The sequence below is a fragment of the Lithobates pipiens genome, unplaced genomic scaffold (genome assembly GCF_037356315.1).
Source record: "Lithobates pipiens isolate NorthernLeopardFrog02 unplaced genomic scaffold, aLitPip1_a1.2 Scaffold_23, whole genome shotgun sequence".
Lineage (NCBI taxonomy): Eukaryota > Metazoa > Chordata > Amphibia > Anura > Ranidae > Lithobates > Lithobates pipiens.
In genome coordinates this window covers 336,362,856-336,389,165 of record NW_027507785.1, presented here as the reverse complement: position 1 = coordinate 336,389,165, position 26,310 = coordinate 336,362,856, and the positions used below count along the sequence as shown (strand labels likewise).

Sequence of the window (26,310 nt, the reverse complement as noted above, 5' to 3'; positions counted from 1 at the left end):
GATACGTTTATATATATTTTTAGAGTTTTTGCATATATTATATATATATATATATATATATGTGTGTGTCACCCTCCATATGTTCACTTTGCATTGTCACATTTAGGGGAAGTGTGGGGAGTGCCAGCAGCTATTTTATAGTATAATTGATAATTTTTTTACTTAGTTAAGGTTTGCTGAGGTCTTAGTTCACAAGGTTTATATATATATATATATTGCAGGCTCTGCCTAGTGTTGTCACCCACTATATGTTATGCAGCTGCCATACAGCACAGCGGGTAGGGGATAAAGCACGGGGGGGGGGGGGGGGGTATAGCACAGCGGGTAGGGGATATAGCACAGGGTGGGGGGGAAGTTATAGCACAGGAGGGGGTAAAGCACAGAGCGGGGTATAGCACAGTGGTGAGGGGATAAAGCACAGGAGGGGTATAGCACATGGAGGGGGTATAGTACAGTGTGGGGGGTATAGCACTGGGTGGGGGGTATAGCACCGGGTGGGGGGTATAGCACAATGTGGGGGGGCATAGCATGGTGTGGGGGGGTATAGAATGGTGTGGGGGGTATAGCACAGCGGGGGGGGGGGGTATAGCACAGAGGGAGGGTATAAAACAGGGGGTATAGCACAGGGTGGGGGGTATAGCACAGGGTGGGGTGTATAGCACAGGGTGGGGGTGTATAGCAGAATGTGGGGAGCTATAGCACAGTTGAGGGGGGAGTATAGCACAGCGGGTGGGGGTAAAGCACAGTGTGGGGGGGTATAGCAAAGAGGGGGGTATAGCACAGGGTGGTGGTGTATAGCACAGCGGGGGAATAGCACAGTGGGTAGGGGATAAAGCATGGGGGGTGTATAGCACAGAGGGGTGTATAGCACAGCGGGTAGGGGGTAAAGCACAGGGTGGTATAGCACAGTGGGTGGGTAAAGCAAAGGGTGAGGGTATAGCATAGTGGGAGGGTTATAGCACAGTGGGGGGGGGGGGTATAGCACAGGGTGGAGGGTATAGCACAGGGTGGGGGGTATAGCACAGTGGGGGGGTATAGCACAGCGGGGGGGTGGGGTAATCACAGGACTTTCTGGACTCGGCAGGTACCTGGGTATTGGCTGTTTGGCAGATAACATGGCGAGGTTTCCTCGGGGGACGTTGGCCACGTGTTGTGGGGAATTCCACGTCTCACACAGGACGTCCGGGAGGGAAGACGAATGCCCCATCCGGTGCCCGTTACTGTACAGACCGCTCAGCAGGCGCACCTTCTGGAATGTCGGATCCAATCCCAGGATGAAGTCGTAGAATATGACAAAGCCGGCTCTGCAAAGGAGAGAAACAAAAATCACTGACATCAGATCCGCGGGGGCGGGGCCTGGAGCAGGCTAGAGCTTCCTGCAATGTAAAGCCTGTACAAAGCAGATGAAAAAAAGACTAAAAGTTGAAAATAAGTAAAACCAGTCAGAGCATAATAATAATATCCAACACATGATTGCCTGATTCACCCTGACTCTGCCCGGCTGTGTACCGATCCTGCCCTGTGTCCTGACTCTGCCTGGCTGTGTACAGATCCTGCCCTGTGTCCTGACTCTGCCCGGCTGTGTACCGATCCTGGCCTGTATCCTGACTCTGCCCGGCTGTGTACAGATCCTGGTCTGTATCCTGACTCTGCCCGGCTGTGTACAGATCCTGGTCTGTATCCTGACTCTGCCCGGCTGTGTACAGATCCTGCCCTGTATCCTGACTCTGCCTGGCTGTGTACAGATCCTGCCCTGTATCCTGACTCTGCCCGGCTGTGTACCGATCCTGGCCTATATCCTGACTCTGCCCGGCTGTGTACCGATCCTGGCCTGTATCCTGACTCTGCCCGGCTGTGTACAGATCCTGCCCTGTATCCTGACTCTGCCCGGCTGTGTACCGATCCTGCCCTGTATCCTGACTCTGCCCGGCTGTGTACCGATCCTGCCCTGTATCCTGATTCTGCCCGGCTGTGTACCGATCCTGCCCTGTATCCTGACTCTGCCCGGCTGTGTACAGATCCTGCCCTGTATCCTGACTCTGCCTGGCTGTGTACAGATCCTGCCCTGTATCCTGACTCTGCCTGGCTGTGTACAGATCCTGCCCTGTATCCTGACTCTGCCCGGCTGTGTACCGATCCTGGCCTATATCCTGACTCTGCCCGGCTGTGTACCGATCCTGGCCTGTATCCTGACTCTGCCCGGCTGTGTACAGATCCTGCCCTGTATCCTGACTCTGCCCGGCTGTGTACCGATCCTGCCCTGTATCCTGACTCTGCCCGGCTGTGTACCGATCCTGCCCTGTATCCTGATTCTGCCCGGCTGTGTACAGATCCTGCCCTGTATCCTGACTCTGCTCGGCTGTGTACAGATCCTGGCCTATATCCTGATTCTGCTCGGCTGTGTACCGATCCTGACCTATATCCTGACTCTGCCCGGCTGTGTACCGATCCTGCCCTGTATCCTGACTCTGCCCGGCTGTGTACCGATCCTGCAATGTATCCTGACTCTGCCCGGCTATATACCGATCCTGCCCTGTATCCTGACTCTGCTTGGCTGTGTACAGATCCTGGCCTGTATCCTGACTCTGCTCGGCTGTGTACAGATCCTGGCCTGTATCCTGACTCTGCTCGGCTGTGTACCGATCCTGCCCTGTATCCTGACTCTGCCCGGCTATATACCGATCCTGCCCTGTATCCTGACTCTGCCCGGCTGTGTACCGATTCTGGCCTATATCCTGACTCTGCCCGGCTGTGTACCGATCCTGCCCTGTATCCTGACTCTGCCCGGCTGTGTACAGATCCTGCCCTGTATCCTGACCCTGCCCGGCTGTGTACCGATCCTGGCCTATATCCTGACTCTGCCCCACTGTGTACAGATCCTGGCCTGTATCCTGACTCTGCCCAGCTGTGTACCGATCCTGCCCTGTATCCTGACTCTGCCCGGCTATATACCGATCCTGCCCTGTATCCTGACTCTGCCCGGCTGTGTACCGATCCTGCCCTGTATCCTGACTCTGCCCGGCTGTGTACAGATCCTGCCCTGTATCCTGACTCTGCCCAGCTGTGTACCGATCCTGCCCTGTATCCTGACTCTGCCCGGCTATATACCGATCCTGCCCTGTATCCTGACTCTGCCTGGCTGTGTACCGATCCTGCCCTGTATCCTGACTCTGCCCGGCTGTGTACAGATTCTGCCCTGTATCCTGACTCTGCCCCGCTGTGTACAGATCCTGCCCTGTATCCTGACTCTGCCCGGCTGTGTACAGATCCTGCCCTGTATCCTGACTCTGCCCGGCTGTGTACCGATCCTGCCCTGTATCCTGACTCTGCCCGGCTGTGTACCGATTCTGGCCTATATCCTGACTCTGCCTGGCTGTGTACCGATCCTGCCCTGTATCCCGACTCTGCCCTGCTGTGTACAGATCCTGGACTGTATCCTGACTCTGCCCGGCTGTGTACCGATCCTGGCCTATATCCTGACTCTGCCCGGCTGTGTACAGATCCTGCCCTGTATCCTGACTCTGCCCGGCTGTGTACAGATCCTGCCCTGTATCCTGACTCTGCCCGGCTGTGTACCGATCCTGCCCTGTATCCTGACTCTGCCCCGCTGTGTACAGATCCTGCCCTGTATCCTGACTCTGCCCGGCTGTGTACAGATCCTGCCCTGTATCCTGACTCTGCCCCGCTGTGTACCGATCCTGCCCTGTATCCTGACTCTGCCCGGCTGTGTACAGATCCTGCCCTGTATCCTGACTCTGCCCGGCTGTGTACCGATCCTGCCCTGTATCCTGACTCTGCCCGGCTGTGTACCGATTCTGGCCTATATCCTGACTCTGCCCGGCTGTGTACAGATCCTGCCCTGTATCCTGATTCTGCCCGGCTGTGTACCGATCCTGCCCTGTATCCTGACTCTGCCCCGCTGTGTACCGATCCTGCCCTGTATCCTGACTCTGCCTGGCTGTGTACAGATCCTGCCCTGTATCCTGACTCTGCCCCGCTGTGTACCGATCCTGCCCTGTATCCTGACTCTGCCCGGCTGTGTACAGATCCTGGCCTGTATCCTGACTCTGCCCGGCTGTGTACCGATCTTGCCCTGTATCCTGACTCTGCCCGGCTGTGTACTGATCCTGCCCTGTATCCTGACTCTGCCCCGCTGTGTACAGATCCTGGCCTGTATCCTGACTCTGCCCGGCTGTGTACAGATCCTGGCCTGTATCCTGACTCTGCCCGGCTGTGTACAGATCCTGGCCTATATCCTGACTCTGCCCGGCTGTGTACCGATCCTGCCCTGTATCCTGACTCTGCCTGGCTGTGTACAGATCCTGGCCTATATCCTGACTCTGCCCGGCTGTGTACAGATCCTGCTCTGTATCCTGACTCTGCCCCGCTGTGTACAGATCCTGGCCTGTATCCTGACTCTGCCCGGCTGTGTACCGATCCTGGCCTATATCCTGACTCTGCCCGGCTGTGTACCGATCCTGCCCTGTATCCTGACTCTGCCCGGCTGTGTACAGATCCTGGACTGTATCCTGACTCTGCCCGGCTGTGTACCGATCCTGGCCTGTATCCTGACTCTCCTCGGCTGTGTACAGATCCTGGACTGTATCCTGACTCTGCCCGGCTGTGTACCGATCCTGGCCTATATCCTGACTCTGCTCGGCTGTGTACCGATCCTGCCCTGTATCCTGACTCTGCCCGGCTGTGTACCGATCCTGCCCTGTATCCTGACTCTGCCCGGCTGTGTACAGATCCAGGCCTGTATCCTGACTCTGCCCGGCTGTGTACAGATCCAGGCCTGTATCCTGACTCTGTCCGGCTGTGTACAGATCCTGCCCTGTATCCTGATTCTGCCCGGCTGTGTACAGATCCTGCCCTGTATCCTGACTCTGCCCGGCTGTGTACCGATCCTGACCTATATCCTGACTCTGCCCGGCTGTGTACCGATCCTGCCCTGTATCCTGACTCTGCCCGGCTGTGTACCGATCCTGACCTATATCCTGACTCTGCCCGGCTGTGTACAGATCCTGCCCTGTATCCTGACTCTGCCCGGCTGTGTACCGATCCTGACCTATATCCTGACTCTGCTCGGCTGTGTACAGATCCTGGCCTGTATCCTGACTCTGCTCGGCTGTGTACAGATCCTGGCCTGTATCCTGACTCTGCCCGGCTGTGTACAGATCCTGGTCTATATCCTGATTCTGCCCGGCTGTGTACAGATCCTGCCCTGTATCCTGACTCTGCCCGGCTGTGTACCGATCCTGGCCTGTATCCTGACTCTGCCCGGCTGTGTACAGATCCTGGCCTATATCCTGATTCTGCCCGGCTGTGTACAGATCCTGCCCTGTATCCTGACTCTGCCCGGCTGTATACAGATTCTGCCCTGTATCCTGACTCTGCCCGGCTGTGTACCGATCCTGACCTATATCCTGACTCTGCCCGGCTGTGTACCGATCCTGCCCTGTATCCTGACTCTGCTCGGCTGTGTACAGATCCTGGCCTGTATCCTGACTCTGCTCGGCTGTGTACCGATCCTGACCTGTATCCTGACTCTGCCCGGCTGTGTACCGATCCTGGCCTGTATCCTGACTCTGCACGGCTGTGTACCGATCCTGGCCTGTATCCTGACTCTGCACGGCTGTGTACAGATCCTGCCCTGTATCCTGACTCTGCCCGGCTGTGTACAGATCCTGCCCTGTGTCCTGACTCTGCCCGGCTGTGTACAGATCCTGCCCTGTATCCCGACTCTGCTCGGCTGTGTACCGATCCTGCCCTGTATCCTGACTCTGCCCGGCTGTGTACAGATCCTGCCCTGTATCCTGACTCTGCCCGGCTGTGTACCGATCCTGACCTATATCCTGACTCTGCCCGGCTGTGTACCGATCCTGCCCTGTATCCTGACTCTGCTCGGCTGTGTACAGATCCTGCCCTGTATCCTGACTCTGCCCGGCTGTGTACCGATCCTGGCCTGTATCCTGACTCTGCCCGGCTGTGTACAGATCCTGGCCTATATCCTGATTCTGCCCGGCTGTGTACAGATCCTGCCCTGTATCCTGACTCTGCCCCACTGTGTACAGATCCTGGCCTGTATCCTGACTCTGCCCGGCTGTGTACAGATCCTGCCCTGTATCCTGATTCTGCCCGGCTGTGTACAGATCCTGCCCTGTATCCTGACTCTGCCCGGCTGTGTACAAATCCTGGCCTGTATCCTGACTCTGCCCGGCTATGTACCGACCCTGCCCTGTATCCTGACTCTGCTCGGCTGTGTACCGATCCTGGCCTGTATCCTGACTCTGCCCGGCTGTGTATCGATCCTGGCCTGTATCCTGACTCTGCCCGGCTGTGTACCGATCCTGGCCTGTATCCTGACTCTGCCCGGCTGTGTACAGATCCTGCCCTGTATCCTGACTAATCCTGATTAAAAACAGAAAATTGATGCCCCTCCCCCTCTTACCAGACCTCAGATTCAGCATGGCAGGAGAACTTCTGCATCCCCAGTCGCCTTTGGGATGTGTCATGTGACACCTGGGGGAGGAGTCTAGGAGTTCCTTCAGCTGTGCACTGTCAATTGCCGGCATTTGAGACCGCGCAGTCATTTCATGCTTTTCCGGGGGACCCCTTATTAAACGGAGGGGGTGGGGCACAATAGAAGGGGGGCTGGCTGCTGTACTCCGAAACTCTGATTGCTTCTACTGTGCTGATGCTAAACAGCAGGGACTCTGTCTGGGAATTTTGCCAGGATGCTCTGGGGGGGAGTTTGAACACCCCTGACTCCCCCCTTATCTATGCCCCTGCAGGTGTGCCTGGGCACATCCTAATCACTATGTGCCATGCTGATTCCCCTACTCCCTACAGGTCCCCCCTCCCCCCGCAGTGTGGCTGGCTTCCCTCCTTCCTCTCCCTCCGGCTGCTGCGGGGATGTTTCAGGATGGAGAGCGGGGGGGGGGGGGGGGGCTAGTAAATATATAATTTACTGGCTCCTTCATTTTCTAAATGAACACAGTGAACACACTCGCTTACTGTGTCCATTCATAACTGAAGCATAGGAAACTGTGTTCACTATGCTTCAGTTTGTGAATGAACAGAAAGACTCTCAGCACAGAGCTCTTCATTCACTGTCCCATTGGGGTGCACGCCTATGGTTCAGACAATGAATATTTTATGAATAGACCCCTTAGAATGAAGGAGAAGTTCCTTACACGGGATCGTAGGGAGCGGGTCCCAGAGCATCGAGGGGCTCCATCACGTGTCTGTTCCCGGTGGGGCTCGGAGGACGCATGGACTCCTGAAAATGGTAAAAAAAAAAGACAATTTTACAATAAAGTTGATTTGATTCTTAATCGGGTCCCCCCTACAGATTTTGGGGGTCTCCCTTCAGTGTGGGTAACTCACCTGGGCTCCTATCATCACAGCAGGCTCAGGTCTCCCAATTGGCTGCCTGTTGGGGTGCAGTGATTGGGGTGGGGGTACGGGGGGAGGCTGGAATGGTGGGGGTCCTTGTACTCCTCGCGGGGGCATCCTACCGACATCTCGTCTGAGCGATTCAATATCAGCCTGGATATGAGCCATCTGCTGTATATGTTCCTGCTGCATCCCCGCCATCTCTGCGTCCGCTGCTAAGGAAGAAGGAAACGCACCGTTATAATGTCCCCTCCCCCACAGTCACACACGATTATTATTATACATTTATATAGCTCTGACATATACCGCAGTGCTGTACAGAGAACACTGAACCAATCACATCCGTCTCTGCACCAGAGGAGCTTCTCCACCAGGTGGTGCTATTTTGCAGGAGGATGTTGGCTCACTCTTCTAGGATCTCAGCTGAGAGAAGCAGCAACCCTGGGCCTGTCCTGCAGGCTTTTCCCAGGCAAGCATGGACCATGTTGGGGAAGACAAAGGTGGAGGCTCCCCAGAGGCACTGAGGCCTATACCATGTGCTCAAGCTGCATTGGATCCTGGGCCTGTCCCCATACAAGGGGAGTCCTTAGCAGCAATCCAGGATAAAGTGCTGAACAGACTTTGCCGTATTACCAAAGAGGAACAGAAACTTGCTGTCCTAAAAGCAGATTTCAGGAAAAAGAAATCCCTGCACAGTAAGTCTGGTAGCAGTTAAGCCGCGTACACACGGGCGGATTGTATGGCCTACTTAGTCCGTCATACCTTCAAATGAACGGACTTGACCACACATGGATGCACAAACAGTCCGTCGAAAGCTTGCGCGATGACGTGTACAGCACGTATGACGGGACTAGAAATAGGAAGTCCAATACACAGCAAAGCACCCTTCCGCCGTGTAAATCCTTTCTGAGCATGCGCCATTCTTAGTCCATCGAACTAGCCTACTCACGAGCGGATTGTCCGCTGAAACCAAAGTATGACGGACAGTATTACGGAAATTCCGAAATACTTAGTACGCCAGACTGCACGCTGAAAAAGTCAGCTGAAGCCCACACACGAGCGGACTGTCCGCTGAAATGTGTTTCGGCGGACTAAGTAGGCCATACAGTCCGCCCGTGTGTACGCGGCCTAAGAGGGAAGACTCCAAGCTAAAGTATCTGGAGCAAGCATTGAAGAAGCAGGAGAAGTTGGTCACCTCTCTGACAGGGTTAGCCCCCCATATCAAAATTTTTGAAAAATCTCATGCAGTTTGTTAGATCAGGTTAGATAAAGCGTTATTTACGTTAGATCTCACACAGAAGAAGCAATATTAACAGTTATTTGCTGGGGGGGGGGGGCTAACCTGTCATCAGCCCCCCTTTATTATTCCTTAGATCCGGTAAGATCAAGTGGTTTTAACGTTAGAGATATTAGGTGGTGGTACAGTAATATGAGATTAGATCTCACATAATAGAGACTTAAAGTGGTTGTAAACCCTTACAAACCACTTTGACCTACATGTAAGCCTAGATTAAGGCTTACCTGTAGGTCCAAGAAATATCTCCCAAACCTATACGGTTTAGGAGATATTTGCCCGAAGACGGGCACCGCTGTCTACGGCGCATGCGCCGTAGACAGCAGCGCACGGGCGCACTGAGCGTGGCATCCTCGATGACGAAGATGCCGCGCAATGCCGCGCGTCTCGGCTCCCGTGCGCATGCGCGGGAGTGACGTCATTGCGGCTTCGCCGAATGACAGCGGCGGAGCTGCGAGACCCACCGAGAAGATGGATGCACCGGACTACAGGGGACAGCGGTGACTTCGCTGGCTCCTGTGTCAGGTAAGTGACACATAATGGACTACTATGTGATGTGATGCGATGCATAGTAGTCAATTATGCTTTACCTTTGCAGGGAATGAAAGAGGAAGTAACACTCATCAGGGTTTACTTCCTCTTTAAGTGATTAATGAGGAGGGCTGACCCCCCTCTTATCAAATTTTCTGGTCAAAAAAATCACCCCGGCTAATTGATATTCATTAGATCCGGTAATATCAAGTGATTTTAATGTTTGATTATCCATAATTACAGGGATATTATGGATATTTGGTAGCGATGCACGGATATCCATACTAGTGTCTATATCAGAGCCGTGTACCAGTGAGGAGTGACATTGAACATGCCGAGGTATGATGACATCATGTGGGACATCACATAATCGACAGGTGTGTCCAATCCCAGTGAAGCCTGAAGCAAAGTGCCAGAAGCCAGAGGGAAACTTCGGAGGGCTCTGGTCAAGGAGCCAACCAGGGGCCCACCTACGGTAGCATTGCTCAAACCCAATGACACGAAGAGACAGCTGCGAAAGTCCAAACCCTTGCAGAGGCCCCCCCAGGGGCAGACTGACAACTCATGGGGCCCCCGGGCAATAGGAGATTATGGGGCCCCCAGGCAATCACAGATTATGTGGCCACACAATATACACACACACAGTATACAATCACACAGTACACGCAGACATGTTTCTATTGGCTGAGAAGGTACTGGAGAGGTGGGGCAGCTATAATCTCAGGATTTTTAGACCAAGGGACAATTGAAAGACAGATGTAAAAAAACAAACAAATTTGTTACATACTGTCCCTGGTTTTACTGAGGCTGGCAACCCTGATGGGGCCCCCTAGTAGCATGGGGCCCTCGGGCAGTGCCCGAGTAGCCCAATGGTCAGTCCGCCCCTGGGCCCCCCCATTGTTGTTTCCAAGCAACCCAGCGGCCCGTTTCCTTTGACACATGCTGCCTGGTGTCGGAGAGTGAATGCACACCAGACTCCCAGAACTTAGCTCAGACTGAAGCCCGATCAGAATCTCTTTGGATACAAACCACAGAACAGGCCATGGCCACCACTTCCTCCATGCTCCCTGACAAGCTGGCGGGACCTTCTAATGTTGTTCCCATCCAAGTAAAAGGAGTCTACACCAAGGCCCTTCTGGATACTGGAGCTTAAGTGACCCTTCTCTACAGAGACTTCTACGACAGGCAACTCAAGCACCTGCTTCTGCAGAAGTTGGAAGAGCTGCAGATATGGGGCATTGTGACTCAGAACTTCCCCTATGATGGATATCTACCAGTCAAGCTAACCTTCGATCCCTCCGTGACTGGGAAAGCCGAGACTTTTGATACTCAGGCAGTGGTCTGTCCTCGCCCACCACGGGCCAGTAAGCGTTCTCTCATCATAGGGACCAATGCTGATCTTGTCAGAAGGCTGTTGACACCTCTTGTTCTGGGCACTTCAACTACAAGTGTGCACCCCATGCTGAGACAAGCCTACCTGCAGGCCTACAGAAGGCTCCATCTGAAGGAGTGGTAAAAAATCTGCTGCTTGGACCAGTGTGAGAGGCGTTACAGCCTGGTAAAGTGGCCTATTTACGAGCATCTGTCAAGCTAAATTGGAAGCAACCAGGCCCTTTCATTGTCCTTGAATCAGAGGGACAGAGAGAAGACATGGGAGTGGAGATAATTCCCGAGGTGGTTTCAACCAAAGGGTTGCAAAGAAGTCACAGGAAGATCTTGTCCACAACATAACAGCCTCGCCAGTGAAGACGCCAGCTCGGATGTTGCTGGGACAAGTGAATCTGGCCAACCCAGTCTGATTTGGTGGGGGAGCAAAGGATGGGATCTCTGTGGAGGAGTTCTATCTGAAGAATACTCCCCTTTAGCCTGAATGGAAAGAAAGGGCCAAGGCTCATCTCCTGAGATGGCAGGCTGCATTCTCCAAGAATGGATTTTGATTTAGGGAGTGCAAAAAGTGCCCAATACGAGATCCATCTCTTTGAGTGCATAAACCGTTCAGAGAAAGAGTTTTATGGATTCCTTTAGAGGACTTGGAGGATCTGCCTGAACAACTGGCAAAGTTGAAGAAGGCAGGTATCATCCGAGAGCCCCAAAGTCTATACGCTTCCCCAGTAGTTGTGGTATGGAAGAACAATGGGTCACTGAGGCTGGGGATTGACTACCACACGCTGAACTGAAGGACCATTCCCAACCAATATACCACTCCAAGGATAGAAGATGCCTTGCAGAGCCTGTCAGGAGCGAAGTGGTTCAGCATGCTGAAATTGAAGAGTGGGCATTACCAAATCCCCATGCACCCTGAGGATCGGGAGAAGACCATTTCATTACCCCGGAGGGGATCTTTGGATTTGACCGTATGCATCAAGGCCTGTCTGGTGCCCCAGCCACCTTCCAAAGGCTAATGGAGAAGACTGTGGGTGACATGAAACTGATCAAGGTGTTGGTGTACTTTAGACAACATCATCGCTTACAGCAAGACTCTGGAAGAGCACGAAGACCATCTGCAGAAGGTCCTGAAGAGACTCCATGATGAGGGGGTTGAAGCTGTCTCTGGAAAAGTGCCAGTTTTATCAACCCTCAGTCAACTACCTTGGCCACATTGTGTCTGCTGACGAAATGGCCACCGACATCCAGAAGCTGGAAGCTGTCACCTCCTGGCCAAGGCCTACCAACATGACTGAGCTTAGGTCATTTCTGGGATTCTGCTCTTATTACAGAAGATTTGTCAAGGGATTCGCTGACCCTGATCTGGCAAAGCCTGTCAGACCAGCTGGAGAGCCCAGAAAATACAGAGAGTCCATTCAGGAACAATGGACTCTGAAGTGTGAAAAGGTTTTCGGCAGCTGAAGTGAAGCCTAACAACCGCTCTAGTCGTGGCCTATGCATATCCAACCAAGCCATACGAGCTACACTTTGACGCCAGTCAAGATGGGTTAGGTGGGGTGCTATATCAAAAGCATGACAGCCATCTACGGCATGTTGCCTACGTGAGTTGGAACTTGGTCCCCGCCTAGAACTACCCCATGCACAAACTTGAGTTCCTGGCCTTGAAGTGGGCAGTGGTGCATAAGCCGAGGGATTACCTGTATGGAGCGGAATTCGTGATCAAGACCGACGACAATCCTCCCACCTACATCCTCACTGCCACCAAGTTGGGCACCACGTGTCACAGATGGTTGGTTGCTCTATCAGGGTTTATTTTCAGCCTGAAGTATCGACCGGGGTCGAGAAACAAGACGCGGGTGCCTTGTCAAGAAGGCTCCATTGTTCTAGAGACCTTCCAGAAGAATAGGCCCAGCTGACACCTGAAGGGATACGAGCCTTATGTCAAGTAGCAAAACATCAACCTGGAGTAGGATTCAGAACCGAAGAGGTTGAAGTGTCAGCCGCTGGTGTCCCCAGATGTTAATGCAATGTCACCCAAGTCGGGGGTGAAGGTCTGCCCAAGCTGTCAAAAAAAGACCTGCGGAGGGACCAGTTGGAGGACCCTCCCTGTAGCTTGGCATGGAAGGCCTTGGAGAGCCTGGTTATAACAGCACCGCCAATGATGCCACAGGTTACTCTCCCTATAGTTTGATGTTCAGACCGTAGGCCCGGTTGCCAGTAGACTTGGCCTTCGGCACATCCCTCGATCATACCTCAGCAACTTCCAACAGAGGGTATGAGGATCGCCTGCAGAGACGTTTGAAACGCGCCTATGATAAGGCTCAAGCTGCCTCATATGCCCAAGGACAGAGAAAACATTTTTTTTTTTACCTCAAGGTATGAGTGCAGGACCTACAGCCAGATGACAAGGTACTGCTGAGAAACCTGGGTGTCCCTGGAAAGCACAAGTTGGGTGACCGCTGGAAGTCGCAGCCCTATGTCGTTTGCAAGCATCTGCCAGGACACCCGGTATATCAAATCTGGCCAGAGGGAAGCACAGGCATTGGCATTGAAGACTTGGCATTGCAATCATCTGTTGCCTCTGTCAGAAGCAGTTCATGTGCCACCACAGCCAGATTTACAGTCCACAACCACGGCCTCTCAACGTTCCCATCCGGTGACTATCTCACTCTGTACCCCGTGCTGAAGATGAAAGCAGCGAGGATGAAGAGAAAGATTGTCTGCGGCCGTCTCTAATGCCAGGGCCTGCCACCCCTCCCCCCCTTTCTTCTCCACCCAAGGTGACTCTCAGACCAGAGGCTCCTGAGATTGTACCTCATATCCACCTTTTGAAGACCCTCAATCTTCCCTGCTGACAACAGACCCCTAAGACTTTCCATCCTTCATGGAGGAAGCTGAAATGCAGGAAGAAGAAGAGACCAATGTGCCTGTAACCCCAGAACAAAGAACAGTGAGAGCGAATGGTTATTCACCCGCCCAAAAGACTAACATATGATACTTTTGGGTGAAAGCTCTGATGGGGGTTGTTCTCTTGCAAAAAGGACTCTTGCGGTAACTGACCCTTCCAACACAGATTTGGCGGTGGACAATCCCAACTCAGGGCCCTTCCTTCTCTGAGCTGGCCGCTCAGCTGTCGGCTAATTGCCAGCTCCAATCTCTCCACAGTTACTCAGCTGTTGATGATATCCTGCTTGTCAGTCCTGCCTATTTAAGCCGTCCAGTCCAGAGGATTTCTGCCTTTGCCTTGGTCAACATCACAGAAACTATCTCCTGTGATCCTGTTCAAGACTTGCTTTGCTGACTTCTCTTCTGGCTCCAGATCCTGCTTGCTGTTCCACTACATTGATCCCTGACTTCTGGCTTGGCTGACTATCAGTTCCGGTTACTGAACTTTGGCTATGTTTTGACTACGTTTGTTCTTTTTACTTTTTATTATTAAACAAGTGTGATGTAACTGTCTCGGCCTGATTTCTTGGTTTGCGACACCCTGGCACATCTAACTGGGCCATTCCAGTTAAGGTGGCCTGTAGGCAGGACAACCTCCCCTCCTATGCTAATTGGTGGGACGTTCCTCTGCCAGGGTTTTATGCAGATGTAAATTGTTTGGTTTCCTGTGCACATCAACCTGTTTTTTTTTTTCTGTGTATATCAAAAGAATGTAACTCCTGTCAGACCCTGTGGGGGATTTCTCGCCCTCCCTCTCCTCTTCCTGTGTCCCTATTGGCATGGAAAGGGAGCCAATCAAGCAGCAGCAGAGGCCCATGGGACTTGAAGTATCATCATAATACAGCCCCATTGATTTCTACAGGCGGTGGAACTACCACGCCCAGGCTGCTTTGCAAGAAGGGGGGCTAGCTAAAGACTTAAGCTTGTTGGTCTTAAACATGTGCAAAAGGAAAAAATTTGTTTCGTTTAGTTTCGTTTTAATTCATTAATTTCGTTTAGTTATATTCGTTAACTTCCTTAAATTAGTTTTCGGATTTCGTTAAGTTTTCTACCAAATTCGAAAAATCGGCCACATTCGAAAATATTTCAACCAAATTTGAAAATATTTCAACCGCATTCGACATTATTTCAACCGCATTCAAAAATATTTTGTGACCCGACTTTAGGGCCATGTATCTCGGGGTCACTTGGTGCTAGACACTTCAAATTTGGAAATGTTGTAGTGCTAGTATTATTGTGTTTGCATATGGGGTTTCTAGCTATAAATGACCCCGAGATATGTGGCCCCAAATTCGGGTCGCAAAATGTCATTCTCTGCTGCAGAAAAGTGCTTGACATTTTGTGACCCGAATTTGGGGCCACATATCTGGGGATCACTTGGTGCTAGAAACTCCAAATTTGGTATGCAAACACAATAGTACTAGCACTACAACTAGCACCAAGTGACCCCCCGAGCTACATGGCCCTAAAGTCGGGTCACAAAATATTTTCGAATGCGGTTGAAATAATTTCGAATGCGGTTGAAATAATTTCGAATGCGGTTGAAATAATTTCGAATGCGGTTGAAATCATTTCGAATCCGGTATTGAGTCGAATTTCAGCCGAATTCGGTTGAATTCATTAGCATTGTAATTCGGATGCATCCGAATGTCCGAATAATGAAAATTCGTCCAAATTTCGAATCTGAACAAAACGAAATGCACATGTCTAGTTGGTCTGAGGAGAGACCACCATGAGGCAGGGAGGTGTGAGGAGAGACTACAGGCACCCGCTGAAGAACCATCTAAAGACGGTTCCAGAGACCATCCAGAGCCGGTTTAAGATGGATGTACATTCTGTACCACCTAATATGTCTATTTTTATGTGGAATATCTCTGAAATTATGTGAGATCTAACTTTAAAATGACTCGATCTTACCGGATCCAAGGAATATCTATTAGCCTGAATGATTTTTGGCCAGAAAATTTGATAAGGCCCCCCTTCATTAATCACTTAAAGGGATTGTAAAGTAAAAAAAAAAAAAAAAAAAATATATATATATATATATATATATATATATATATAACATGTTATACTTCCCTCCACTGTGCAGCTCGTTTTGCACAGAGTGGCCCCGAACCTTCTCTTCTGGGGTCCCTCGGCGGCTGTCTCTGCTTCTTCCCACAGGCACTTCTCACGTTCATGCGAGCTCCCTCTCATGGTGAGAAGCACCTGCAGGCACGCTCCCCTGATACAGCCGGCGGCTATAGCCGCTCACTGTATCACACGGCCCCGCCCCCGGCGCACCGTGTCATTGGATGTGATTGACAACAGCGCGAACCAATGGCTGCACTGCTTTGAATCCATCCACTTCCGCCAATCAGTGGCAAGGCTGAGTGGCGAAGAAGACTGCGGGGGCGAGCGCAGGACTTTCGAGGGGTGAGGTAAGTAAAACGGGGGGACTGGGGGCGCCAGCAGTGTGAGATGTTTTTTCACCTTAATGCATAGAATGCAAAAAACATTTACTTTTACAACCCCTTTAATTAGTCTGTAACTATGTGAGATCTAATGTTAAAACCACTTGATCTTACCGGATCTAACAAATAGCTTCCAAAATACACTGTTTGGTCAATTTTTTGGTAGGGGGGGGGGGGGGGCTGATGACGGGTTAGCCCCCCCCCAGCAAATAACTGTTAATATTGCTTCTTCTGTGTGAGATCTAACGTAAACAATGCTTGATCTAACAAAGATCTAACAAACTGCATAAGATTTTTTCAAAAATGTTGATATGGGGGGGCTAACCCGGCAGAGGAGGGAAGCAGTGGTGTGTTTAGAGAAAAATATGAGAATGATGAGAGATTCCAACAGATGAAGGAGAGTGCCTGTTGCCAGAGAGTGGATGCCAGAGCAACAGAGACAGTATGGATGGGGGTAAGGAAGTGGCTTCAGATAGTGGCCCCAGTACTACCCCTGTCTCAGGATCTGTTGCACCTGAGTCAGTATCTGCCCCCTCCCTCCCCAGCAGCCTGGGTCATCTCAGGAGGAGGTTGAGGAAAATGGCGGATTGCTGCAGACCATCATGGAAATGGAATGTCCCTTGAGTGGCACCGACTCATCAGATGAGGAGGAGGATGTCATCCCTCAGCCTGTAAGGGAGAAAGTTGTGGAAAAAGTTTCATTTAAGTCTGATGAAGATGGTGGCGGTGCTACAGTGTCTACAAATGGAGGACAGGCTGTTTCAGTTCAGCAAAATGCTGGTGAAGGAATGCTTGTTGAGAATATCTCTCCGTGTATGGATGCCATTCCTGCGATTGCTGCTACAGACAAAGAGACTGCATCTGTCAATGGATCCTTGCAGTTGGCAAGGAATCCAGGAGATGGTATCAATCCTAACAAAGAAGTTCTTGTTTGTCTGTGGGGAGAAGAAGCAGGAGTCCCACATGGACACTAAAATGGAAGCTCAATAAAGTCACACAGACACTAAAATAGCTGGTGTACCTAATAACTGGACTGCTGGTAATTGTGGTACTTCTGGGACTATGGTGAGTGGGACTGCTGTGTTGGAAGGGAGGAGGGAGGATCAAGTGGTGGGTGAATTACCAAACCAGATTTCAGAGGTTCCTATGCAGCCAGATAATATTTCTATGCAACCAATAATGGGTCATCTGTCCCAGAGTTATGCTAAGGCTGTGTGGGGACAAAGTCATGCTGCTGCTGCTGGTGGAAGTGAGCCAGTTGTGTGACTTTCACCTAACGCACCTTCTTCCATTAAATGCCGGAATGTGGTACAGCTCAGGTGGGAAGGAGGAGGTATTCCACCTATCAGGAGGGAGGTTGTGGATAAGATCCTAGCCATGGCATTTAAGACGGAGGATATTTATTCTCTTATCAGTCCGGCTGGTTCCGTTGAATTTGATTTGTCATTTGCGCATCCAGAATCGCTGGATCTATTTTGGGAGCGGTTTGAGAATGTGTATACGGGCCAGCCGGACTGGGAGGGGCTTGTCCCTAAGGTAATCTCACGACAGCCCTTGATTAAAAATGTGACTATCCTGACAAGGAATGAGTCTATACCCCCCGAGGATTTATGGGTCTGGTTGAGGAGGTTTGATGAAACGTTGGGTCCCCTAAAAAAGATTGTGGATGATAGAGGAATCTGGATGGGTGGGTGGTCAGTGTCAATGAGGTTGAGTGTGTGTGGGAACGTGGTCCAGCATTTGCCCTCCTCTGCCTTTATTGGTAGAGATAGGATTACTGTTTTCTACCCTGGTCAACCTAAGCTGTGCCATAAATGTGGAGTCAAGGGACATTTCTCCTCTAATTGTCCAGAACAGAAGTGCCCTTTGTGTCAGGAATTGGGGTAACTGGCGAGGGACTGTAACATCATTAAATGTAACCTATGTGATAAGGTTGGTCACCCTTATAGCCAGTGCCCTGAGGCTTTGCACAATAAGCCAGAGCTGGTGGAGGAATTCTTCTGTCTGGATAGAGAAGAGTCTGGGTTGGCAGATGTTGTACCAGGGGATCCTAGTGTCTCTGTCCTGTCAGAATCTGCGTATGTGAGGCCGTCTGTGGTGTCAGTGTCCCCCCAGTCTGTGGTCTCCCAGTCAGTGTCAAAAAATGTGGTTGTCAAGTCTGTGTCGGCACCTATTGTTTCTCCTAGTATAGTGAAGGCAGTGGAGGGTGCTGGACCATCGTGTATGGTGGTGCCAACCCCTCCTCCTCGGCGTGGCAGAAATGCTGCAGTTCGAGGTCAGCAGACACCGAGGGGTGGAGTGAGGGATGGATTGGATGATGGTGGAGGGGGAGATGGGAAAGTGAAGGGAATGAAAGTGGCTGGTGCAGAATGCAATGCAAGGTGAATGATGTGGAAGTTGGGGTGAATGGTGTGGGGGGAGGGGTTAATGGGGGGGTTTTGGCTGAGGATGTCCTGGGGAGTAGGTTCTGCCATCGGAATTGTCGAATGAGGATATGGAATGGTTGGAGGCTAAAAGGAAAAACGGGTAAGAGGCAGAGAAAGAGGAAGGATGTCAAAGCTAGGAGGGTGGAGGTGGCAAATGAGGTGTTTTCTGAAGTGGAGGGTAGAAGTTCTTCTGGTGATGAGTCTATGGAGGAGGAATCACAAGGGACATTGAAGCGTGTAGGGTCTCCAGGTAGGGAGGGCAGTAAGTAGGCTAAGAAACATATACCTCAATCATCCCGATGGCAGTTCCCACTCCACTGAAGGTGGCGACTATTAATGTCGCCAGTATAAAATCAGTGCCTGCTCGTAATATGGCCTTATTTTTGCTCAGCAGGTTTGATGCTATTTTCTTTTTGCAAGAGACTCGGGGTTGTCTAGTTTGGCTGATATTCATATGGTGAGGGAGGAGTGGAGGCACGGCCCTTCTTTCTGGTCTCATGCGGCCGAGCCTTACACTGGAGTTGCGGTACTTTTTTCTGCCATGGTAATCTGTTGGTGAATTATTGAGGTAGAAATGGGGAGATGTGTGGTCTTAGATGTCTCCATTGGGGGGGCAGGACCTGCGCCTGATCAACATCTATGGACCCCAAAGTGGGACAGGAAGAAGATCAAGCCTTTTCTTTTTACAGCCTGGCAAGTTGTCTTCCGTGGCGATTTCAATACCATCACTAGGACTAAGGACAGGAAAGGTACCGGAGCCAGGCTGGACTGTAACGGCTTTTTCTTGAACAAAATAGCTAGAGAGGCAGGTCTGGTTGATTTGCACATTCATTGCTGCCCCGACGACACGGGACTCGCTTTTCAGCGAGTTTGTAGTCAGAGTAGAATAGATATTTTTTATTTAAAGGGGAACTCTGCCTTCTCAGCACCTGTGTGTCAGGCGGTGGAGTTTTCTGATCACTGTATTCTGTCTGTGACTCTGAATAGCCCTGATATACCACCCAGGGGGGAAGGGTACCTGGAAGATAAATTTGGCACTCCTAGATGATGTGAAGGTGAGTCAATCCTTTGAGGATTTTTTTCAGGCACAGGTATCAATCATGGACTTTTGCAGCAGTAAGTCAGAGTGGTGGGAGCTTACAAAATGAAGGATTGTTGGGTTTTTCAAGGCCATAGGAAGAAATAAACAGCTTGATAAGTAGGTCACCTACCAGCGTCTGTGGATAAAGCTTGATAGGCTTGTGTCGAATAATGGAGATCCTGGGATGATCTCTGAGGTTAAACTCCTGCTCAGGGAGTGTCAATATGACAGACATACCTCTTTGGTTCTAGAAAGGGATTATGGGAAAGATCACTTGCCCGACCCTTACCAGAATTGCAAACAAGGTAGAGCAGTTACGTCAGTTGCAGGCCTGGTTGACAGTACAGGTTCCTTGACAAAGTCCAAGTCGGGGATCCTCCTGGAAACCGCCAGGTCATATTAAGCTGATCTCCTGGGCAGGATGGACCTTGATCAGGCAGGCAAATCAAGTTTTCTGGATTCTATTCCAGAACTAGGAAATGGAAGTTCTCTTGCGAGTTTGACAGAGGACATCACAGCAGATGAGGTGGTTAGGGCTACTGATAAACTTGCCATTAGGAAGTCGCCTGGGCCAGATGGGTTGACAGCCAAGTTTTATAAGCACTTTAAGGTTACTCTGGCCCCATATTTGGTGGAGGTTGTTAATGGCTGTCAGAGAGAGGGTTCGCTCTCTCCCTCCATGCGACAATCTGTGGCGATTCTTCTGTCAAAGGGTAAGGACTCCTCGAAAACTGAGAATTGGCGGCCCATTAGCCTTCTCAATGTTGATAGGAAGATACTGGCAAAAATAATTTTCTGGCGTTTATCGTCTGTAGCGGGCGATCTACTTTCCAGCCACCAGCACTGTTTGGTTCTGGGTAGAAGCACTTTTTCAGCAGTGTTAGCTGTCCGGGAGGCCTTGGAGCGGTGCAGGGCTGCAGGCTGGAAAAAGTACTTGCTGACATTGGATCAGGCTAAAGCTTTTGATCGAGTCAGTCATGAGTACCTGTGGCTGCTTCTTGGCAAGTATGGCCTGAAGGGGAGCTTTTTCGATTGGCTGAAGACCTTGTACAGAGGTGCTGAAAGCTTCATGCTTGTGAATGGATGAATCGAACGGTCCTTTGAGGTTGGCCCGGGTGTGCATCAGTGGTGTCCTTTAAGTCCTCTGCTATACACGTTTGCAATTGATCCCTTCATCCGGAGGTTAGAGAGCGGACCATTGTACGGAGTGCCTTTGGGCATTCCTGGTGAGCCTCCTCTGAGGGTCATGGCCTATGCTGATGATGTGTCTGTTTTCATCTCTGGGACAGAGGATGCAGAGGAGGTGGTCTCCGTGATGGAGCAGTATGCTGAGGCATTTGGCTCAAAGATCAATCGGGATAAAAGTGAAGTTTTTTGGATGGGTGAGGAAGGCGACGGCTTTGAGCTTCCGGATGTCTTCCCAGAGCCCTGACAGGAAATTTTGTCCCGGCGATTACGGCCTCGCAAATTGGGAAAGCAGGCTACAAGATGCTGATGCCAAGGTTGCCACCTGGAAGGACTGGAAACTCTCTTACAGGGAAAGTATTAACCTGATTAAAACTTACCTGATCCCAGTATTTCTGTATGTCAGCTTTGTCTGTGTTTTGCCATTGTCTCTCTATGCGAGGATCTACAGCTGTTTCTTCCAACTGTTATAGGGGAACAAACTGAATCTCGTTAAGAGGTCTGTAACTTACCATCCCAGGTGGATGGGTGGCCAAGGTATAGTCAACCCAGTTTGTTTTTCTCTGATGTTTTTGAAACATAATTTTGCTAACATGCTGGCAGAGGAACTGCCAGGGTGGGTCGGCATTTTTCAGTCCTGGTTTGGGCCTTTTCTGTGAAGCTGGGAGAATGGTGGTCCAGTGAAAAGCCTGAGGGCCTGACATGGTAAGTTCCTGGCTTATGTTGCCCCCATGCCCGACAATGCTTTGGCAGTGGCGAGTGGCGGTGGAGGAAATGAAGTATCTTCCTAGGAAGTACCTGGAGAGGAGGGTTGTTGAATCTGCCTTTAGCGAGCCAATGGCCTTGAGGGACTGCCCAGGCCCTGTTATGAGGGAGGGTCTGCGTTTGCTCAATCTAGAGAGAATCCCTTTAAAGTTTTGGGGTTTGGCCTGGCGCTCGTTCCATGGCAGACTCTATGTAAAGGGCAACCTGAAGCATTGATCTGCGGAGAACCGTGGTTGTCCAAGAGTGGAATGTGGTGGAGACAATGGACCACTTCCTGCTTCAGTGCCCCTTCAATATAGAAGTCTACAATCGGGTGAGTGGGGCTCTGGGTATTCCTTTCCCACTTGTGTTATGCGGCGCGGTCGTATGGGGTCTTTCAGACACATCGGGATTTTGATTTTGAGACACTTTTTCTAGTTCGCTTAGTGGTCTGTTTCTTCACATGGAAAGCACGGCGTCAGGTCTACATTTGTGGTGCATTATAATAAGAATACGAAGAACATAGATCTTGGTTTGTATATGTCGTTCTGTTTATGTTTTTTTTTTTTTCTGGCAAAAAAGTCAGTTTGTTTTCTAAGCTGAGGTAAGCCTTTTTTTGTTGTTTATATATAATCACATCAGTCTCTGTACAGCGGAGCTTACACTCTAATGTCCCCCCCCCCCACAGTCACATCAGTCTGTACAGAGGAGCTTACATTCTAATGTCCCCCCCCCCCCACAGTCACATCAGTCTCTGTACAGAGGAGCTTACACTCTAATTTCCACTCCCCCCCCACAGTCACATCAGTCTCTGTACAGAGGAGCTTACACTCTAATGTCCCCTCCCCCCCCCCACAGTCACACCAGTCTCTGTACAGAGGAGCTTACACTCTAATGTCCCCTCCCCTACAAGTCACACACTATTATTATTATTATACATTTATATAGCTCTCACATATACTGCAGTGCTGTACAGAGATCACTGAGCCAATCACATCAGTCTCTGTACAGAGGAGCTGCTTTGGCCAATTGTTAGATCAATCGATTTCCCCCTAATTCTGGAATTGTTGCACTTCTCTCTTCTGTCACTAGGTGGCCGGGTATCTGGTGACATTGGATAAGACAAGGGCTGTGCAAGGACAAATTATGAATAATGGGGTATCCCAGCCAATTGGCAGAGGTTTCTTTAGTCCCTTGGCCTGCTGAGAGAACCAATATATTAGGGTGGAGTCAGGTGATCGGTGTTGGGTGCCACCCGGACGGCTGTCTGAGGGCCTATCCAGAAGTAAGAGAGCAGCGCAGGGTTGGGATTGCAGTCCAACCAGAAGTGACGGTTCAGCCGGCCGGAGAAGCTGTCACGGTTGGGGGTAGAGGGGAAGCTGTCACGGTTGGGGGTAGAGGGGAAGCTGTCACGGTTGGGGGTAGAGGGGAAGCTGTCACCACTATGGGACTAATTGCCTTATTTCCAAGGACCACAGGGAGTAACTGAAGTACCAGAGCAGAATTCTCACCAAATTCCAGTGAGTGCCAAGCCGGGACCCAACCAGCGGCGGTGAGGCTTGAGGAAGATTCCGAGTGCTGCAGTGAGAGAGCTCCGGGGACCGGCGGTGATTGGATGTGAAGTCCAGCGAGGGGCTGAGAGTTCCTGGAGTGAAGATCCACAGTCCGGGATTGTGGAGACAGAGAACTGATCGTGTTATCAATGGCTGAATATATTACCGCTAGGAACTACTACAAGACGGTTGCCATAGGAGACGGAGATCCTACCTACACAGAAGTGTTCTCCCTCATATATAATGATAATAATAAATGATGAGAATATCTCTCGGTGACGCACAACGTGATCTAGAAGATTGTGAAACGTATTATTGGATTTTATTTCTCTCGGTATAATAACAATGTATCCATTATTTGGTGGGGGGGGGGGGGGGGCACCGTCCTCCACGGATCCCAGCGGGCGCAGAATTGGACTTTTATTTGAAACACAGAAATTTACAAAGATATCAGTCGGGAAAAATGCACCCCTGAGGAACTACAACTCCCAGCATGGACAGAAATGGTGAAGGATTGTCAATCACATCAATTTGCGGCAGATATTGGAGTCTCTGTGAAATGATTAACACTGATTGGCAAAAAAAAAAAAGCGTTCTATAAAAGTCATTGGCCGGGGTAAAGCTGAGCACTTCCTTCGTATTGGAGGGGGAGGAGTCTGGAGTCCGCACGGAAACCGCCGCTGTCCGTTAGTAAGAAGGCGAAGGAGGCATGCCTGCAACAAGACAGGGACAGGTTTACTTTGCATCCTCGCCATTTACTAAGGGACATTTCATTTATCCCTAAACCTGATCAGACACACCCCCCTCCCCCCATGGTCAGACACACACCTCTCCCCCCGTGGTCAGACACACCCCCCTCCCCCCGTGGTCAGACACACCCCCTTCCCTCCGTGGTCAGACACACCCCCCTCCCCCGTGGTCAGACACCCCCCCCGTGGTCAGACACACACCCCCTTCCCTCCGTGGTCAGACACCCCCCTCCCTCCGTGGTCAGACACACCCCCCTCCCTCCGTGGTCAGACACACCCCCCTCCCCCCGTGGTCAGACACACCCCCCCTCCCCCTGAGGTCAGACACACACCCCTCCCCCCGTGGTCAGACACCCCCCCCCTCCCCCGTGGTCAGACACACCCCCCTCCCCCCGTGGTCAGACACACCCCCCTCCCTCTGTGGTCAGACACACCCCCCTCCCTCTGTGGTCAGACACACCCCCTCCCCCCGTGGTCAGACACACCCCCCCTCCCTCTGTGGTCAGACACAGCCCCCCTCCCTCTGTGGTCAGACACACCCCCCTCCCCCGTGGTCAGACACACCCCCCCTCCCCCTGTGGTCAGACACACCCCCCTCCCTCTGTGGTCAGACACACCCCCCTCCCTCTGTGGTCAGACACACCCCCTCCCCCCGTGGTCAGACACACCCCCCCTCCCTCTGTGGTCAGACACACCCCCCTCCCCCCGTGGTCAGACACTCCCCCCCCTGGTCAGACAGAGAAAATTATATTTAAAGTGTGTTTTAATTAAAATAACAAACATGTTGTACACACCGGCTCTGTAATGGTATTGCACAGAGCAGCCCCAATCCTTCTATTGTGGGTCCCCCGCTGGTGATCATGGCTCCTCCTCTTCATGTGCCCACAGTGAATTCTTGCTCCCGAGCTGTGTGCGTCTATGAAGACACACACAGCTGGACTTAGCCCCGCCCTCACTCCCTCCTCTCTGCATTTGATTAACAGCAGCAGGAGATCCATCAAAGGTCAGTCACAATACATAATATATGGGGTACAGGACTAAAAAAATTCTAATAAGGTATTCAAGAATAAACCTGATCAGACACACCCCCCTCCCCCCATGGTCAGACACACACCTCTCCCCCCGTGGTCAGACACACCCCCCTCCCCCCGTGGTCAGACACACCCCCCTCCCCCCGTGGTCAGACACACCCCCTTTCCTCCGTGGTCAGACACACCCCCCTCCCCCGTGGTCAGACACCCCCCCTCCCCCCGTGGTCAGACACACACCCCCTTCCCTCCGTGGTCAGACACACCCCCCTCCCTCCGTGGTCAGACACACCCCCCTCCCTCCATGGTCAGACACACCCCCCTCCCTCTGAGGTCAGACACACCCCCCTCCCCCCGAGGTCAGACACACCCCCCTCCCCCCGTGGTCAGACACACCCCCCTCCCCCGTGGTCAGACACACCCCCCTCCCCCCGTGGTCAGACACACCCCCCTCCCTCTGTGGTCAGACACCCCCCCTCCCCCGTGGTCAGACACACCCCCCCTCCCCCCGTGGTCAGACACCCCCCCCTCCCCCCGTGGTCAGACACCCCCCCTCCCCCCGTGGTCAGACACACCCCCTCCCCCCGTGGTCAGACACACCCCCCTCCCTCTGTGGTCAGACACACCCCCCTCCCTCTGTGGTCAGACACCCCCCCTCCCCCCGTGGTCAGACACCCCCCCTCCCTCTGTGGTCAGACACACCCCCCTCCCCCCGTGGTCAGACACTCCCCCCCCCCTGGTCAGACAGAGAAAATTATATTTAAAGTGTGTTTTAATTAAAATAACAAACATGTTGTACACACCGGCTCTGTAATGCAGCCCCAATCCTTCTATTGTGGGTCCCCCGCTGGTGATCATGGCTCCTCCTCTTCATGTGCCCACAGTGAATGCTTGCTCCCGAGCTGTGTGCGTCTATGAAGACACACACAGCTGGACTTAGCCCCGCCCTCACTCCCTCCTCTCTGCATTTGATTAACAGCAGCAGGAGATCCATCAAAGGTCAGTCACAATACATAATATATGGGGTACAGGACTAAAAAAATTCTAATAAGGTATTCAAGAATAAAAATAAATCAGGTGGCCTTTGCTGAGCTAGATCACCCATCAGAGGTTCTACAAACAGGCAGTGGGTGGGGCATGCAAAAATGGCCACGCCCAGAATTCCCTGCTGCTGGTCGGTGTTCTGGCTCCGCAGAGCTTCAAGTATCCAACAAGGAAAATGCCCGAAACCCAGAAGAATTTGTTTGTTGGAAAATCTCATTGGCATCCCAGGAGTTGCCTTCCATCGACCTACCTTTGTCCATCTTTTTCCGGCTCCTGTGCAGCTTGAGGTTGAAGATTTCCTCCTCCAGACGCTGGTTCTCCATCTCCACCGCCATGAACTCCACATCCAGGGCCCGGGGGGCCACCTCATGACCTGATGTAGAGGAATTAGTTGAGTGAGTGACCTCTTTATTAATACATTTATTGGTTGGACATTTCATGATGTCATAAAATGTCTCCTAAATTACGAGCCAAGCGCCCTTCTACCTT

The 26,310-nt window shown here is 51.6% G+C and overlaps 1 protein-coding gene across 2 annotated transcripts in view; it reads right to left on the bottom strand.

Annotated features, from left to right (window-relative positions):
• The window catches only part of CCDC17 (coiled-coil domain containing 17), a 103,561-nt gene that overhangs the window by 27,054 nt on the left and 50,197 nt on the right, over positions 1-26,310 (bottom strand). The window contains exons 9-12 of one of the 2 annotated variants that reach the window (XM_077450801.1): positions 26,072-26,194; positions 7,390-7,613; positions 7,197-7,282; positions 1,089-1,304 (exon numbers count right to left, since the gene is read on the bottom strand). In XM_077450801.1, coding sequence (XP_077306927.1) covers positions 1,089-1,304; positions 7,197-7,282; positions 7,390-7,613; positions 26,072-26,194 — 649 coding nt within the window. The remainder of the gene's footprint in view (positions 1-1,088; positions 1,305-7,196; positions 7,283-7,389; positions 7,614-26,071; positions 26,195-26,310) is intronic. The other variant, XM_077450802.1, reaches the window with a different exon arrangement.